This window comes from Eumetopias jubatus, unplaced genomic scaffold (genome assembly GCF_037043125.1).
Source record: "Eumetopias jubatus isolate StellerSeaLion01/CBP00866 unplaced genomic scaffold, mEumJub1_p1.0 scaffold_7, whole genome shotgun sequence".
Lineage (NCBI taxonomy): Eukaryota > Metazoa > Chordata > Mammalia > Carnivora > Otariidae > Eumetopias > Eumetopias jubatus.
In genome coordinates, this window is record NW_028274813.1 from 94,553,298 (window position 1) to 94,570,050 (window position 16,753).

Sequence of the window (16,753 nt, forward strand, 5' to 3'; positions counted from 1 at the left end):
AGGCCAATCTTAGCTGAGATCGCCCAAGCTAGCTGCCCAATGTCCAGAGTACTTCCAGCAACATTTGTTCGTCGTAAACCCTCAGTGACTGCTGAGGACTGACAGAACGAATAGGGATAGTTAGTACTACTGCGCTCTTCAACCATCTTGAAGAAAGACATAAAAACCCAGTAAAATTTAAGCCTGACATCTAAAACAAAGTGATACGAAGTGAAAATAATTAATTTTAAAAAGCGTGTCTCCAAGAGATCTAAGCACTCCCATATCTTAAGGGGACATTAAAATGTACTGACATATGGTTATGTGACATTAAAAATGCAAAGGAAACCTTCATTTTTACAAAAAGTTTCAAATGAGGAATTTTAGTGAAAAGCATTGCGTGTACTTCTAGGAAATCTCATCATGATCTCAGGGTAATAGCCATTTGTAAAAGAGCCCCGAACTGAGTCCCTGCCAGGGAGCATTATTGGAAAATGGCCGGCGCCAACGACTTCCCGGAATTCCTCTCTGTGCAAGTCAGCAGCTTGCTTGGCACCCGCTGGGCACCACACCGAAGCTCGGGGACGCATAAGGGTGCCCTCTGAGGTGACAGGTTTTGTGATTTATAACTTGAGTCTTGAAACAAGGCATCTAGACAGCAGCGCAGGCTATTCAAATCACAAGATCAGCCTTCTTTTTTTTTACTAAAACATACAACTGAAAGTGGCCATTAAAAAAAAAATGGAACAGGGGTCACTAGGCAGGTATCTGCTGCAATGCCACGATGCAACATATCAGGTGTAGGGCGTAAAGAGGACACCGCACAGCCTCTCCTCATGACACCGACCAGTGGCTTCCAACCTGCATTCTGTGGAATCTCAGCATTTCTCAGAGGGAATTACATCATCATCTGATTCAAACAGTCTTTTTAAAATAGGTACTCTAGCTATTGGTAAAGAACCGTGAATTTAAAAAGCAAATTTTTATACTAATTATTAATAAACTTGGAAATTATAAACCCATTGATTTATGCTGCCAAATAACTGTTTCTGTGAAGATCCAAGATTAATCTCTGTACTTATGCTTAAGTTTACAAAGGTATCATTGATTAAAGAGGTTGCATGTATGTTTTAATGCTAGTGGTAGGTAGTTTTACTCTTACTTCAAGTGCTATTCTGCTTACCAGGGTGAATCAACATTTTTTCACTCTAGTGTAGCCAAAGCAATATACCAAATGAATTGGATGGTGAGACCAATATTTTATATGACTGTCAACCATCTGTCTTAATTTCAAATCTCAAAATTCATTGAAATATCCTTGAACAAAGTGTTTAACTTTGTAATATGTAAATTACTATAAATTAAACTAGAAAGATAGTTTGTCTATTTGATTGATTGCTTCATTTTTACAAAAGCTCCAGATGCTTAGGAAAGTTTTAAAACACAAATTTGGACCTTTTCTCTAAGAACAACAACAACAAAAAAACAGTCATTGGTAAAAATCTTTACATATGTTCATGCTTTACACAGAAGACAGAAGTTATTGGTGAAGCTTGGCTTTATTTTTCTAATATTTTGCAAATTTTCAATTATAGACAATTCCATACAAAGATGAAAAGAACCTAATTTACTTTATAGTGTAGAAACTATTTTGTAGGCAACTTTCTGATATTTAAACAACTATGTATATGGGGAGAGCACAAATTTCTTTCTCTAGGATTCAAAAATGTAAAACTTCGCAACTTGTGTTTTTAAAAAGCACTTCATACTAGGAAAAGTCTATGAAGGTTTACTTGACTTTTTCCATTTCTGATTTGATAAAAGGAATGAATAATTTTGGATTACCACTACACATTAAAATAATAGATTAACAACATTAAAATTTATAATTATGGCTTGCAAATTTGGGGAAATGAAGATTGGGCATGGAGAGGACAGGGAAAATGAGACTATATGCAAGACAAGTAGGAAGGGAAACCTGCCAATTGTAATAAATAAGATGACTTACGAAGTCTTCACCCTCTTCATATAGTTATAACAGAAGCATCTCAGTGCTTTGTACCATTAGTCACTACTTAGCAGTTTCATTTTTACATTTTTTCCCAGTACCATTTATACTTATGATTTATGCCTACAGAATAAATACAGAAACCATACATCCCTTACATACAGATTCCAGAAGAAGAGAGAACTCAGCTAAGTAAACTTGTAAATCCCGTTCGGTAACGGTGTTATAAGACACGTGGTTTTCCAGTAAAACAGACTCCTGTAGCTTCACTCTTCATGTATGGACTTCTTCCAGGGCGGTACTGCTTTCTTAAAGCTATATCATGGTGGAATCTTATCCTTTATAATGTTTTGGAGAAAGCTGAGGGTGGCGCCTGCACAATTTGATTTGGTGTAAAAATACACACCAAATCTGATTTCTGTTACATTAAGGCATTCTCTGACAAAATACACAGAACAAGAAATGAAGTGAATTGTGTTTTAGAAATATCTTGCAAGCTTGTTTCCCCGAATACCTGACCACTAATTTTAAAAAATGGATCAAAACCCACTTTAATTGAATATTTAATAGATGATTTAATGGTCAAGTTAAGATACATCTTAAATGCTAAATATAAAAATGATTTGTGTTTGCTTACTGGAAATATTTGTAATACAAGCAAACATATGTAATAAACTAATATTTAAAGCAAATTTACTATGGGAGAAATGAAATGACTATCTTCAATTTATAAACATACTACATTCATCAACCTATATTTCTGACTAATAAGTTGGCTTTTATAATATGAATATCATAATAGTGGATTACCACTAACAGCAGAAATTATTTAACTCATTTTTAAAAATTGTGTAATATATTTTCCTTTAAAATGAACCATTGGAAATATAAAAATGGTAATATCCTCCTAGGGAAAGGCTTGAATTAAGCTAAAGGGAAACATATCAATTCCCAGAAATAAATGATCTTACTCTTTCGTGAATTCCGTTCTCTACACGATGCCCTATGACGTAGTATGATTTATAGGAAAGAATCTAGGATTTGCAAATAAGAGCGTGTGATCTGGTCTAAGGCCATTTTCTAATGAGTCATAACAACATAGCAAAAGTACTGAAGTCTATAGTGCCCTGATTTTCCTCTCACTGAAATGGGCAAAGCCTCCCTTCATTCAATATCTGCAAAGAGAAATAAAAATACATGCCAAAACCTTTTGAAAAAAGTGAAGTGCTATTTAAGTACTAGAAAAGTCATGCTAATGATCTGGAAAATAATCCACTTAATTTTTTTTTGTTTCTGAAAATAATGTTCAAATAGATACTCTGGGGGTTCTGAAATGGCCATTTATTCAGAGTACAATGTAAAGACTTCAGCTAATTTGGGGAGCTTGAACTGTATGATCCCTAAGAAAATTCTAGAAACTCCTTTGCATCTCTCAGCATTAAACAAGACACATTATGGTATCTGAGTACTACTATTACCTAGAGATTCCCCTGACATCTTTACTACAGAAAAAAGAACAATTAAAACCTTTTATTCCCTTGCAGTATTACCAGAACAGACAGATATTAACGGGCATGTTACTAATTGATACAGATGAGGAGGCAAGGCTGTACCGAGTTACAGGTATTTCACCATTACCTTCCGAAAGAAACACTGTTTCATAGTGCAGGGGATGTCATGTAAAAAATAAATGATACTTCCCAATCTCAGCAGTTTGAAAGAAACATAAATCAATGGCGTAAGGGAAGCAGGTGATGTAATGACTCTAGACTTAAGTAGACGGCTTGAAGGGATGGATCATGAAGCTTAAGCTTTGAAATTATTCATTAGATATTAATATAAACACATGGAGAAGCACATTTCAAAGTTACCTGGCTTTGCTAAAATTCTATTCATTAAATCAAGAGTTTTTAAATGGTAAAGAAAAATAATATATCCTATTCCTGGAAACTGTCTAATAGCAAACACTTAATAAGCCTGGTCTTACTTAATGTTTCAGTTAAGGATGTTTGTAGAAAAGGAGGTCAATAATGTCTACATAAATCCACACACACAAAAAAGAAAAAAAAATGGATGGTGAAACCCAAACTTGTCAATAAATGGTAATGATACAAATACATCCAAATGAGGTGAGAAATTGGACGAAATATTAATACATACAAGTTGGGAAAAAAAATAGAAACTGATCCAAGGAGGATAGAGATTGAGATAAGGGTCATATATAAAGGAAGATAAATAAATTCAAATTGGCAACAAGAACCACAGCAACTCAGGAGGTGATACTAATATGCTCCGGACTCTGACAGATCCTGAATGACATTTGGTGTTTGGTCTAAAAGCAGGGAGGCAAAATTTCTCTATGTAATGTGAACATACCTTCCTTCTCCATGTGAGACATGAAGCACTAATGGTCCATCTAAATAACCTAGGTTCATGAAGAGGCAATTAAAAAAAAAAACTAAGAAAAGTAAGTTCTGCTTTACAAATAAAATACTAAACAGGTACTCTGTCAAAACTTGGACACAAGGGTTTCTTTCTATCTCCTGTTTTATTCACTCTCTACTTTGTGCTAAAACATCTCACTTCTCCTCTTAAGATAATTTTTAATGGTTCCCTTTATCTTTCAGGAAAAAATGCCCATAGCAGAACCTTTACATTCTAGGTGCCTCATCTTCTGCATCCAGACTACAGCATCCTCATATCCTCTATCTTGCCCACACCAAATTCATCTCCATTTCCTGATCAGGCCACAAAAATCATTCTGTGTCTGTCCTCACGTTACTTACTCCTTTTGCCTGAAATATCCTTCTCACACCAAGCTCCTTCTCCTTGGTATTACTTGTGTCCTTCTAGAAGCAGATGTTAAGATGGAGTTAGAAGTGCAAAAGGTTTACTGGAGATTAACATTTGTGAAAGGGGGGGAAAAAAAGCAAAAGCATGATTGGATAAGAACCTCTCTATTCACTCTAGAGCAAAGACTGGCTGTTAGAGGAGGTCTGTATGAACTAACAATAGCTAGGCCCTTGTACCACCACCTTGGTCAGACATTGTCCCAAGAAGAGTATGATCTCTGTTCCAATTTGAGGATGGATCCTGGAGGTGCCAACTGTCAGCTACCCACATTCCTCACAGCTTGGCAAGGAGACCTTTTAAGTAGAGTGATGGAAGCAGCGCATCTCTCCATGTCTGCCATACCACTATTCTCCAAAGTGCATGTGAATGTCTACTCCTGTGCAAAACCTCCAAAAAGTCATCCTCAGTTGGCTCTCCACAATTGCACAACAATGGGAACTTTAGTATCTCATACTGCATTGTGGTCTCATTATGTTCACTGGGCTCTGCCTCTTGGAGAGTAGAAGCCACATCATATTCTGCTCAGATTCCTAGTAGATAGCTTGGGAAACATGGCACCTATCATATAACATATTCAAAAGAAGCAGAATGAATTGACGAATGGAAGGATGGACCTGCCAGCTGGATGATTGATGGATCCAATTGGTTATTCCCTACCCTGGTGCAGAGACACCAAGGGAAATATCTTGCATATGTCAAGAGATATTATGAGCGTCTCAAAATATAATTTTAATATACTTTAAGTACTAATTGTATGGATAAGATACATCAAAAATTAGTATGTTCTAAGCCAAGGTTTTGGAATTACATTCCTAGTCATTTAAATGAACCTATGTATCTCTTTTTAACCATTATTCTCATTTCCAGTTTTCTCAATTTACAGATTGGGCAAAGAGTCCATTTAATTTTTTTTTTTTTAATTTTTAAGTAATCTCTATACCCAACATGGGGCTCGAATTCACAGCCTCAGGATCAGGAGTCACATGTTCCATCAACTGAGCCAGCCAGGTGCCCCTAGTTCATCTAATTTTTAAATTCTAAGATAAACTATGTTTATTCTGTATTGTAAAATAATAATTTCAATTGAAAATTCTGGATTTTTCTTTGATGACTTCCTTGGAGAATGCTTAGTAGCTCAATAACACACGTTCTTCATTTAATCAGTCAACAAATTGACTCTATGCCAGGCCCAGAGCCAAGCTTGGAGGACACACAGATGAAAGTGAAAAAACAGGACAAGAAGCTCTTTTTCTAATGGAGGAGACAGAACTGCAATCAGATGATTTACTACACAGACTGGGAAGTGCTATGACCAAAGGATAAACGACATGGGTGGAGCACAAAGGAAGGAACAAACATTAGGGATCTAAGAAAGGAACATCTTTAATTAGTTGGGGGTTACTTATTTGGTTTTATCTCCCTGTGCACTTTTACAAAAGGGGAGGAACAGAAACATGGAAAGCCTCAGACTGTGTAAGAATCCCTTTCTAGATGGCAGCGGTTCTCAGTAGGGTTGGTACTGCCCCCTAGGGGAAGGCCTCGGAAACTGCTGAGCCAAGGAACATCTGGTTTCCCCCGCTGATTGTGGAGATACTGGCATTTAGTGGGCAAGGACCAGAAATCCGGAAGTCTTGCAGTGCTCAGGACAGTCCTTCACAATGAAAAATTGTCCTGACATTTCGCATGGTTTCCACATATTCTACTGGACATTCGTGAAACTGAAAGCCCTGTTTATAATTTCCTGAGCCCAGAATATTAACTTTATTTTACACATAGAGATCTTTCAAAGTTTTTAATACACCCTGAATTTTCTAGGAAGGCCACTAACCCTGTATATCAAGAAATGGCCAAATTTGGCTGCTGTCGTTCTCCATATCTTTGCCAAGAAAATCCATTCGGACACCCATGTCACTGACACCACCACCACATGTATGGTGGTGGACAGGTGTTCCTGCATAGATATGAAAAACCCATGTTCACCTGTAGTAGGTAAAAGAGGAAAAAAAGGTAACAACTCTTCTTTGAACTAACTGACTTCATTTCTTGTAGCTTATTCTCAAGGGTTGAAAATGAAGTACTCTGCCTTGTTGTTTTTGCCTTCAAACATCTGTCAGCATTAATTTTTCTAGGTTTCTAGACAGATAAATTACTCCTGAACAGATAAATTTGAAGAAATGCCTCTGAATTAACACTTTAGAAAAAAAATATCATCCCTATAATGATCTTTTCCATTCTCTTCCTATCTACAGACTATTAACATATTATTTAGCATTTCTTGCATTCTGCCTAGACTAGTTCTTTAATACATGTCTGTCACTGTCATTTATCATTCATCTGCTCACTCAGGCAACAAACATTTAATGAGCACCCATCATGCCCCACGTGGTGCATTAGCAGCTAGGAGCACAAGATTAATAAGTTCCAACTTTTGCCCTCAAGGAGTTGAGAGAGACGGGAAAGAGAGGCAAATAACAAACAATTAGAGTGCCATATGATATACACTATTTTAGAAGGATATACAAGAAGTGTAAAAAGCGATGTAATTGAAAATTCCAGTGCCTTCCATTGAACCTTAGACATAATAAGTGCTAATAAGAGATGTTTTAAAATTATTCAAATTGTTTCAAGACTGAAAATTGGGCAGATACACTGATGAGTTAAAATGGAAAAATAAGGCTCCTGCCAGCAAAGTGAATGATATTCTGATTGAATGAGATATTCCAGTGGCACGAGGAGAAGAATGGATAATTTTTTCTTCAGCCACCATTCTCTAGCAGGATTGCCTTGGCGTGTGCCAGACACCATGCTATCTGCTGAGAATACAAAGCTGACTTATTCCCTGTTTTGTTTTGTTTTGTTTTTATCTCAAGGAATTTAGTCGTACCATTTTTTTTTTTCCAGAACTAAGGGATGCATATCCATATTGGGTAGTGAGACTGGATTTGATGGAGGAACTAATGCCACACCAAGTCCCAGGCTCAGGGATGGAATCAACAGGGAGGAGGCTGACCCAGCTGAACAGGTTGTCAGAAGGGCTCCCAGTTAGCAGCATAAGGGCTACTGGCTACAAGAGAACGGGATGAGCCAGAAGTCCCGAGACAGGCAGACAAGTCAGAACCCAGGGTGTGAATCCAAATACCGAGGAAACAGTGTTTGAGGCAGTTCCTTAAATCCTCCCATGGAAAAGCTGTAGCAGAATGAGGAACAAGCAGACACATTTCAGGCAAGGCTTGGGGCCCTCTAAAAACATCAGACTGGAATCAGATTATGACAAAATGAGTAGTGGAGAGCCAAACAATCAGCCATCAGGAAAGAGAAGCATTCTGGGTGGTTACAAACTAGATTCATTCATACGTCTATTTTTAATTTCTTGGGAGCCTGCTGTGTATACCACCTGATCCAAGGATAGTGACGCTTAGAAAACACAATTTCAGTGGGTGTTCAAGACTATGGATGTCCGGCTGCTAAAGAAACGCAATCAGCTGATTTTCCTTGTCTCCTCTTTCTCTTACTAATTAGGAGATGGCTGAATCTTTAGTACAAGCTATCCCACAGTCCATCCATTCATCCATCCACTCAATAAACACTTATTACCAGCTACTAGGTAAAGCACCATCCTAGGGGATGGGAGGAGAAAAGATAAATAGACCCGACCCCTGTCCTTGAGGGGTCAGTGTTGGCAGGCCCGTCTGAGCTTGGGAGAACAATAGTACAAAACACATCGATTTCAGCGACAGAATCTAGATCACTTTTTCTTTGTCAATAAATTTAAATGGGTATGCAGACAATAATCAATAAAGTGGTGCCTGCACAACTGTTACCAAGGAAATATTTAACTCAATTCCTTGATGCTACCGTCTGTGTGCAGTCGGGCCAGGTTGGCATTCTGATTGCTCATGAGGAAAAGAGACGATGAAATACTCTAGTTCATATGCCAAGATGAAAATCATCAATCTCAATCTCTGTGAAAGATGAAACTACTTTTGGAAAAAGAACAGTGAACTCTATCAGTCTTCCTAAGGCAATGCAATCTTGAAGATGATACAGAGAGAGCAGAGGAAGCAGAGAAGTTCACAAGAATTTATATGGGGGAAAGGGAAATGATGAAATTTCTCCATCAATTTTACAGGAAGCTAAAAATAATACGGGACATATATTCAACCCAAATGACAACTGTGTTTTTTGAAAGGTAGGTAATGTATTCTAGGTGCTAAATAATTGATTTTCTTATCATAAATAAATTCATCTTCATCTAACATATGAATACCTTGATATCTATGTAAGATTGTCTAGGATATAATTCAAATTAATCTGTAAAAATGAAATTCTATGTTTCCTCTACTCTTCTTCCCCTAACTGCCAACCTCTACCCCTTTTGACTAATATGTATATGCCAATTTTTTTTTTTTTTTTGGCATATACCCAACGTGGGGCTTTAACTCCCAACCATGAGATCAAGAGTTGCATGCTCTACTGACTGAGCCAGAGAGGGGCCCCTGTATACGCCAAATCTTTTTTATTTCTAGCACTTACCAGTTGGCATTTCTAGTTCCCAGGTGTAAAACCTTCTGTTTTTTAACCACTAAAACTTATATTTATATAAATTTATATTACAAATAAAAGACTTTAGTATTAAGTACATCTTTAGTGGAATAGCTTATAGTGACACACCCAAATGTTAGTAGAAATTAGGTATTTGATATTTTCTGGTTAATTTCTTCAGGAGAATCTTTCCCCTGTTGTTTTGCCAAATATCCAGGTTTTTGCTGCCTTGTGACCCCCAACCTGGGTAATGCCTATTTCTATAACTGTCATACAGGAAGCACTTGGTAAATATTTGCTAAATTTAGAGACAAGGAAGGAGAACTGTGGCTAAGTGGGAGGCAATGTCAACTAGGGATAAAGAACCCAAACTTTGAAGCTAGACTGCCTGTTTTTGACAACTGGTTCTGCTGTTTGTTGGTATGGAGACCTTGGGCAACGTACTTAACGTCTTCGTATCTCTTTTCTCATCTGGGAAATGGGTATAAAAATACTACTTATCCCCATGGAATTGTTGCCTGGATCAAATAATTTGAAGTATTTGAAGCACTTAGAATATACTAAGCCTGGGGCACCTGGGTGGCTCAGTCAGTTAAGCATCAGACTTCAACTCAGGTCCCGATCTCAGGGTCCTGGGATGAAGCCTGTTTGGTGGGCATCTGTGTGTCCCTCTGCCCCTCCCCCTCCTTGTGCTCTCTCCCTCTTTCTCTTACAAATACAATCTTTAAGAAAAAAACAACAACACATACTAAGCCATATCAGTGTTAGCTGTTTTCTTGTCATTATTACTGTCCTTATTCTGGAAGGCTGAAGCTTAGGAAATGAAGGCATTGGAGCAATGAGATTCAAAAAGGACACAGATGTTTTCCAGAGAAGAAATTCAAGGCCTATGTGTTTCTCTCTAATGTCCAGGTTCCTCATTCATACATGTATTAATCAAATGATTCTTGGGAGGAAGAAAAAGGCATAGGTGGCTTTAGTACTCTTAGCCAACAGTTACCTTCTCCCACTCCAACTTTTTGTTTGGCTAAATCATGTTCATCTTTGATGTCTTGGATTAGGCATCTTTTTTCCTAAGAAGACTTTATGACCTCAAAGATTGGGTTAGGTGCCTCTCTGATGTGCTCCTGCAGCCTCTTCTGTGGCGTCTGACACACTTCATGGTTACCCCGATGCTAGCTTGTGTCTTCAACTGGAGATTTCCAATTAATTCCCTGTGGCACCCCCAACTCTTGGACCAGTAGGCATAGAGGAGTAATATAGAGGAGAGATGCATAAGATTTATTCAAAGTCCTCGAGACAGCACAGTGTGCCATGGAGAATATAAAGTTACCTACCCTGAATAACCAAAAGCTTATCACATCTGTCCTCTTAGCTTAATCCACCCAAGGGCTATGGTTGGTATACTTTCTTGCAGAAAATAACAGGAAGGTCCTCTGAAGCATGTATTTTACATATATATATATATATATATATATATAATATATATAATATATAATACATATATATATGCTTGTTTATGAACAATATACATGCTATTAGTATATCAACATTAGGCCCATTGTAAAATATATACAAAAACAGAAATTTCAAAAAGAAGTCATTAATACACACACACATACACGCGCACACCTCCTGATGTAACTTAAGATAAGTTTGGCAATGCCACTTACATCTTATTTGCTTAAGCTTGCATTACTAGTATTATCTTCAATCCATGGTTTCTTGGCAAGAAATCCTTGTCCATTTTCTGAGGATTAGTTTAGTTAATACTAGAAAAGAAAAGCTGTAGGTCATCTAGGCAGGGACACTTGAAACTGAACACAGCAGGGCGCCTAGGTGGCTCAGATGGTTAAGCGTCTGCCTTCAGCTCAGGTCATGATCCTGGAGTCCTGGGATCGGGTCCCGCATCGGGCTCCCTGCTCCTTGGGAGCCTGCTTCTCCCTCTGCCTCTCTCTCTCTCTCTGTCTCTCATGAATAAATAAATAAAATCTTAAAAAAAAAAGAAACTGAACACAGCATGGACAGCCTTCTGTAAAGGGGGTTTTCCAGTCTTCCTTCAGCAATCCTGGAATACCATATGCGAATGACATTGCACGACATGACATAGGAATCAAGTCATGGTACCAGGGTCAGCCCATGTATCAAATATTTTTGTTTGAAAAAATAGAAGCATAGATTTTCATTATCTTATTCATCCATATCTAATCCATCAGCAAATACTATAAGTTGCACCTTCAAAATACATTCAGAATCTGATCACTTCTCCATCCAAACCACCATATTTGTTCCAAGCTGCCATCATGTGGGTTAGGATAATGACCTCCCAACTGGTCTCCTTGTGTCTATCCTTGGCCTCTGAACTGCAGGTAACATGATCCCATTAAAATATGTGCCAGTTGTTTGCTCAAATGGTTTTCTATCTTGCTCAGAGAGAAAGCCTAAAACCTTACTATGACACTCAAGGCCTTCAATGATATGTCTCCCATTATTTTTCTGCTTCCATAAAGAGGAATGCATTGACCTTCTCATTTAGCCTGGAGAGCTCACAGAGGGTGGAAGATGCATTTACTATAAATAAAGACAGTCAAGAACATTTCCCTGTGAGGTGGTCAACTGTTTCAAATTTTTTCCACAACCAGACAGATTTCCTTCTGAGAAATTCAACAGGAAGAGGAAGCCTGTCCTGATGCAGTCCTGCCAATGGGCACCAGGACCAGAAAACTTTTCTGTTGAATGGATGTTTATTTCCTTTATTTTCCACAAATGCATGGTTTTACTTAAATAAAGAGCACATTTTCATTGTTTAGTTTTGTAGATAAGTCTTTGAAAACGATGGATGTAATAAAGATTATTTGCAACACCCACATTTGATGCATCATCTTCACAACTACACAGTTTAACGTGAATTTAAATTCAGCTAATAATTTCAAAGTGACAGTTTTATCTACAAAGCCTCCATTTCTATTTCAACCAATATATTTAGTGGAAAAATTTAGAGCACTTGTTTAAACTGATCCAAATAACATTCAAAAAAAATAAAGGGAAATAACTTTCAAATGCATTTTAATAACAGAAACCACTGCTGTTTTTTCAAGCAATGAATCTTAGCTTCAAATGTGAATGTTAATTCTACAATTTCTTATTAAACAGACGAAGAGAGCAATGTAACTGTTATAAAAATCCAGCGCTCTCCCATAAAATACTGACACACAAATACTAAGACCGCAAATAAAATACATGCTGTGAAATGTAACAAGTGAAAACACTGAAAATAAAATAAGATACAAAATTATAAAGTTCAAACACACATTATACTTCAATTTTCACTTCACTTGATTTCCACTGCTTTATAGATGCATCTCATGTTCAAATAGTTCAAGAAACCTGGTGATTTTCTTTATTATAAGGGGGGAGATGGCAATGATTGAACACTCTGCATTTTCTTTGGTAATAGAAAGTATGATTTATGAGAGGAGAATAAAAATCTAAGAAAACCACTCGATACTTTATTCAATTTTTCAGATCATGCTGATTTAGAGCAAATTTCCTTCATGCTGCCAGTATGGAAAATGTAGTTTACTGGATTAGAACACAGCAATTAAGAGAATGTCTGGGTTTGCCTCCCTGTTTTTATTAATTTTGTGACTCTAGACAAGGTACATCAACTCTTTTAAGCCTCACTTTATCCATTTTTGAAAAATGGGATAATAATGGAAACAAGATCTCAAAGTAAAGATAATACACCACTAGTGGCATTGAAGATAGCTGGCACAGGGATAGACTTTTTAAAAAATATTATTTATTTTAATGTGTCTGAGAAAGATACATAATTAGTACGTCAAAAATGTACACAGGCAATTTCTCAGGATAAGCCTAGGTAGCACCATGGGAATCTCTTTTTCAGAGAGTAGTTCTTTTCGGTGCTTCTCTGAAACTTCATTTCCATGAACAGGGACATTTAAAAACTAAAATTGTTTACACAAATGACTCAAATGTTGGGAAGAGAGTCAGGGTTCATGTGAATTATGTGAGAATTAAAGGAAAAAGTGATATAACATTCATAAAGTACTTAGCATAGTGTTGGGGTGTATTAAGAGCACGATAATTGTTATTATTTTTCCTTATAATCTATTATTGCCATATTACTATAATGCTAATAAACCAAATGTACTCCATTCTGACATTAAAGAAGCTTATGAGTATCCAAGCATAATAAAGCCATCATCTGTTACTTTCCAAATGATTTACAAATAAGATGCATTAAGAAACTAAGAAACCAAGGGGCACCTGGGTGGCTCAGTGGGTTAAGCTTCTGACTTTTGATTTTGGGTCAGGTCATGATCTCAGGGTCATGAGATCCAGCTCCTCATTGGGCTCCTGGCTCAGCAGGGAGTCTACTTGAGATTCTCTCTCTCCCCCGTCCCTCCCCACTCCCCGCCCTGCCCTGTGCGGTAAGCACCCACGCATGTGCTCTCTCTCAAATGAATAAATAAATACAATCTTAAAAAAAAAAGACACTAGGAAATCAAGAAAGACTAAAGGAAATTATGGGGGGAAAAGGTGGAGGGACAAAGGAGCAAGGACCTGAAAATAACATAAACCATTTATCATAAGAATATTTGGTAATAGGTTGCAGTGACACTGGATCTAAGTAAATCTGCCTAGGAATAATCAAACCTGGCGAATAGTACCTATACCATCCCCTTAACCTTTGAATGAGGACATCTGAAATAAATAAAATGGCTTTTTACTTATTTATTTTTTTAAAATCCAGTAAGTAATGCAGTCCACACCACTTAATAAAGGTCCGAAACTTTTCCTGTAATTTTACTAAGTTTCTCTGAATAGTTTAAAAAATAATTTGTTTGTTTGGCTTTTTTGCTTTTTTTCCAAAAAGAGGGAAAGGAAGGCAATGTTAATTTCCAACATAATATTGCTCAGCAATTTTCCTTTCAATGCATGGTATGTGTTTCCATGTAATTGCAATTGCAGTTAGTGTTTTCCTACAGGCAGTATTTCCCACGAACATATGTGCTCAGTATTTTGTGAATGTTTCATTTCATTTAAATAAAATAGTCTAAATTTTATCCACCAAAATATAAAGTAACCTTAATATTTTTGTATTCTAACTGTTATCACAAATTAACCTTATTTTTTTTTTAACACTGGCAAAGGGTCATTCAGTAATGATCCAAAGATAGTTAATATCTAACTTAAAATCCAGCTGTCTTAATCCTAGTAAGACCAAATTCCACAGTATATTTCTTATACCCGAGAATTAGCTGGGAACCAGAACAGGGCTCAATCTGGTGAACTTCAAATAATGGGCAAGCCATGTGATAGCAAAACTTAACAAAAGTGTCACCTTGATAACCCACCATGAATTTCTCACCCAGAAAAGAAGGCTATGGGCCAAAGGCTAAGGTAGATGTTCAAGCTTCGGGATAAAGCATATAAATGCCACCTAATGACAGTTAACACATGATGAGTGACACTAGCTGTCTTTGGGGAGCTGGAAGAAATATATTAATGACACTATGGGTGCCTCGCCGAATGAATCAAGAACCCACATGCACTCACTGAAAATTCATCTAAAAAGGAATTTTTCTCTTCTTGCTTGAAAGGTGTAATACAACTACAATTATGTGATATGATCAGAAAGGAGCTCCTTCAAGCAGGTGAATTTACCAGGTAATTAACGCTAATTTCTGGACAACAGACAAATAAATGACTTGAAATTGCCATTGAGCTTTATCAAGTTGCTTATTGAATTTACCATCCTCAGTGACTGTCTTGCCATTAGGAAATATTCTATCTATTTTGATCTTTGGCCTTCATTGAAGAAGCCTTTCCCCGCTACGTATCCTCTCTCACTACATAATGCTGTCCAATCAGTAATCTTGTAAAAATAATAAGAAATAAATATAACAGATCTTTAAGAATGACACCTGTTCTAGGATTTGACATTTTAAATATAGCAACATTTTTCTGAATCCCAAATAAATAAAAAGAAAATCTTTCTGAGAGCTAAAAGAAATACCTAATAATTTTTAGCAACCTGGAACATGTAAATTGATAACATGTTTCCCTGAGGAAAATATATATTTATTCATAAATTAACTTGTTCATCAAAAGCTTACTAGTGAGGTTGAAAACCAAATTTGTACTTACTTCTTTTTTACTTTTTATTTATTTTTTTAAGTCACAGCTAATGGGCTGAAAAATCAGATAACATTTTACAGCAGAAATTGAGATTCACTTACTAGCCATGAACCATAAACATTATCGTTATGAAGTTACAAAGATAAAATTTTATTTGTTATAAAATCAAGTGGTCCACCTATAAATCAGTTTAATTTTAGTTTCTACTACATTTCTTATTTTTAGGAAAGAAAAAAAATCTAGCACATGGCTATCATCAAGGTATCAAATGGAAAGAAATTTAGGACCCATCATTATCAAGGTATTCTTAAAATATCTCATTAAGCTATTACTGTTAATCTTATTTTCATTTTTAATCACTTAATTTAAAAATATTTTTATAAATGATATAGATTTTTGTTCTGGAACATATATATTGATTATGATAGAATTTAGAAGGTTTTTCAGAAACTTGAGAATTATAAGAAGAAACTGATAGCAGAATAGGTCAGAAACAGGGCACTTGGCTCAGTTTTTGCAGAAATGATATATTATGAACTCATATTCTGAACGTACTCTAAGTAGTAGAAAAAGTTCTGATGAAAGTGCATGCCAATAAATTTACACTTACTTTGCAGAGTCCAGGTGTCTGTAGTACACTGTAACTCTATCTCCTCCCCGTGGGTCCATTCCATCTTCTGCAGGATCTGCCTCATCTCACAGTGGATGTCCTCCGTCATGGACACTGTTTGACTGTTGACTGGTGTCTTACTCAACGTCTTCATGTGCTGTTGAACTTCCGCCAAGAGAACAGCTTGTATTGCTTCAGTTACCTATAAAAGTTTTTTTAAATCTTTTTTTTTTTTTTTAGGATTATTACAAATGTTTGGGGTCTTTTTTTTTAAGATTTTATTCATTTATTTATTTGAGAGGGCGAGAATGAGAGAGAGAGAGAGGGAGAGAGAGCACATGAGAGGGGGAATGGTTAGAGGGAGAAGCAGACTCCCTGCTGAGCAGGGAGCCCCATGTGGGACTCGATCCCGGGACTCCAGGATCATGACCCGAGCCGAAGGCAGTCGCTTAACCGACTGAGCCACCCAGGCGCCCCAAATGTTTGGGGTCTTACATCAAGCTGAGAGCCTGGAATTTTGACTTAAATAGGTTTCACAATGTGAAAATTCCACTAGAATTAGCATCTGAAACATCTGAAATGCAGATACTGAGCAC

At 36.8% G+C, this 16,753-nt stretch overlaps 1 protein-coding gene across 2 annotated transcripts in view; it reads right to left on the reverse strand.

Moving 5' to 3' along the window:
* WDR72 (WD repeat domain 72) overlaps positions 1 to 16,753 on the reverse strand; it is a 191,467-nt gene that overhangs the window by 60,213 nt on the left and 114,501 nt on the right. For both annotated transcript variants that reach the window (XM_028100465.2, XM_088024800.1), the window contains exon 17: positions 16,158 to 16,359. In XM_028100465.2, coding sequence (XP_027956266.1) covers positions 16,158 to 16,359 — 202 coding nt within the window. The remainder of the gene's footprint in view (positions 1 to 16,157; positions 16,360 to 16,753) is intronic.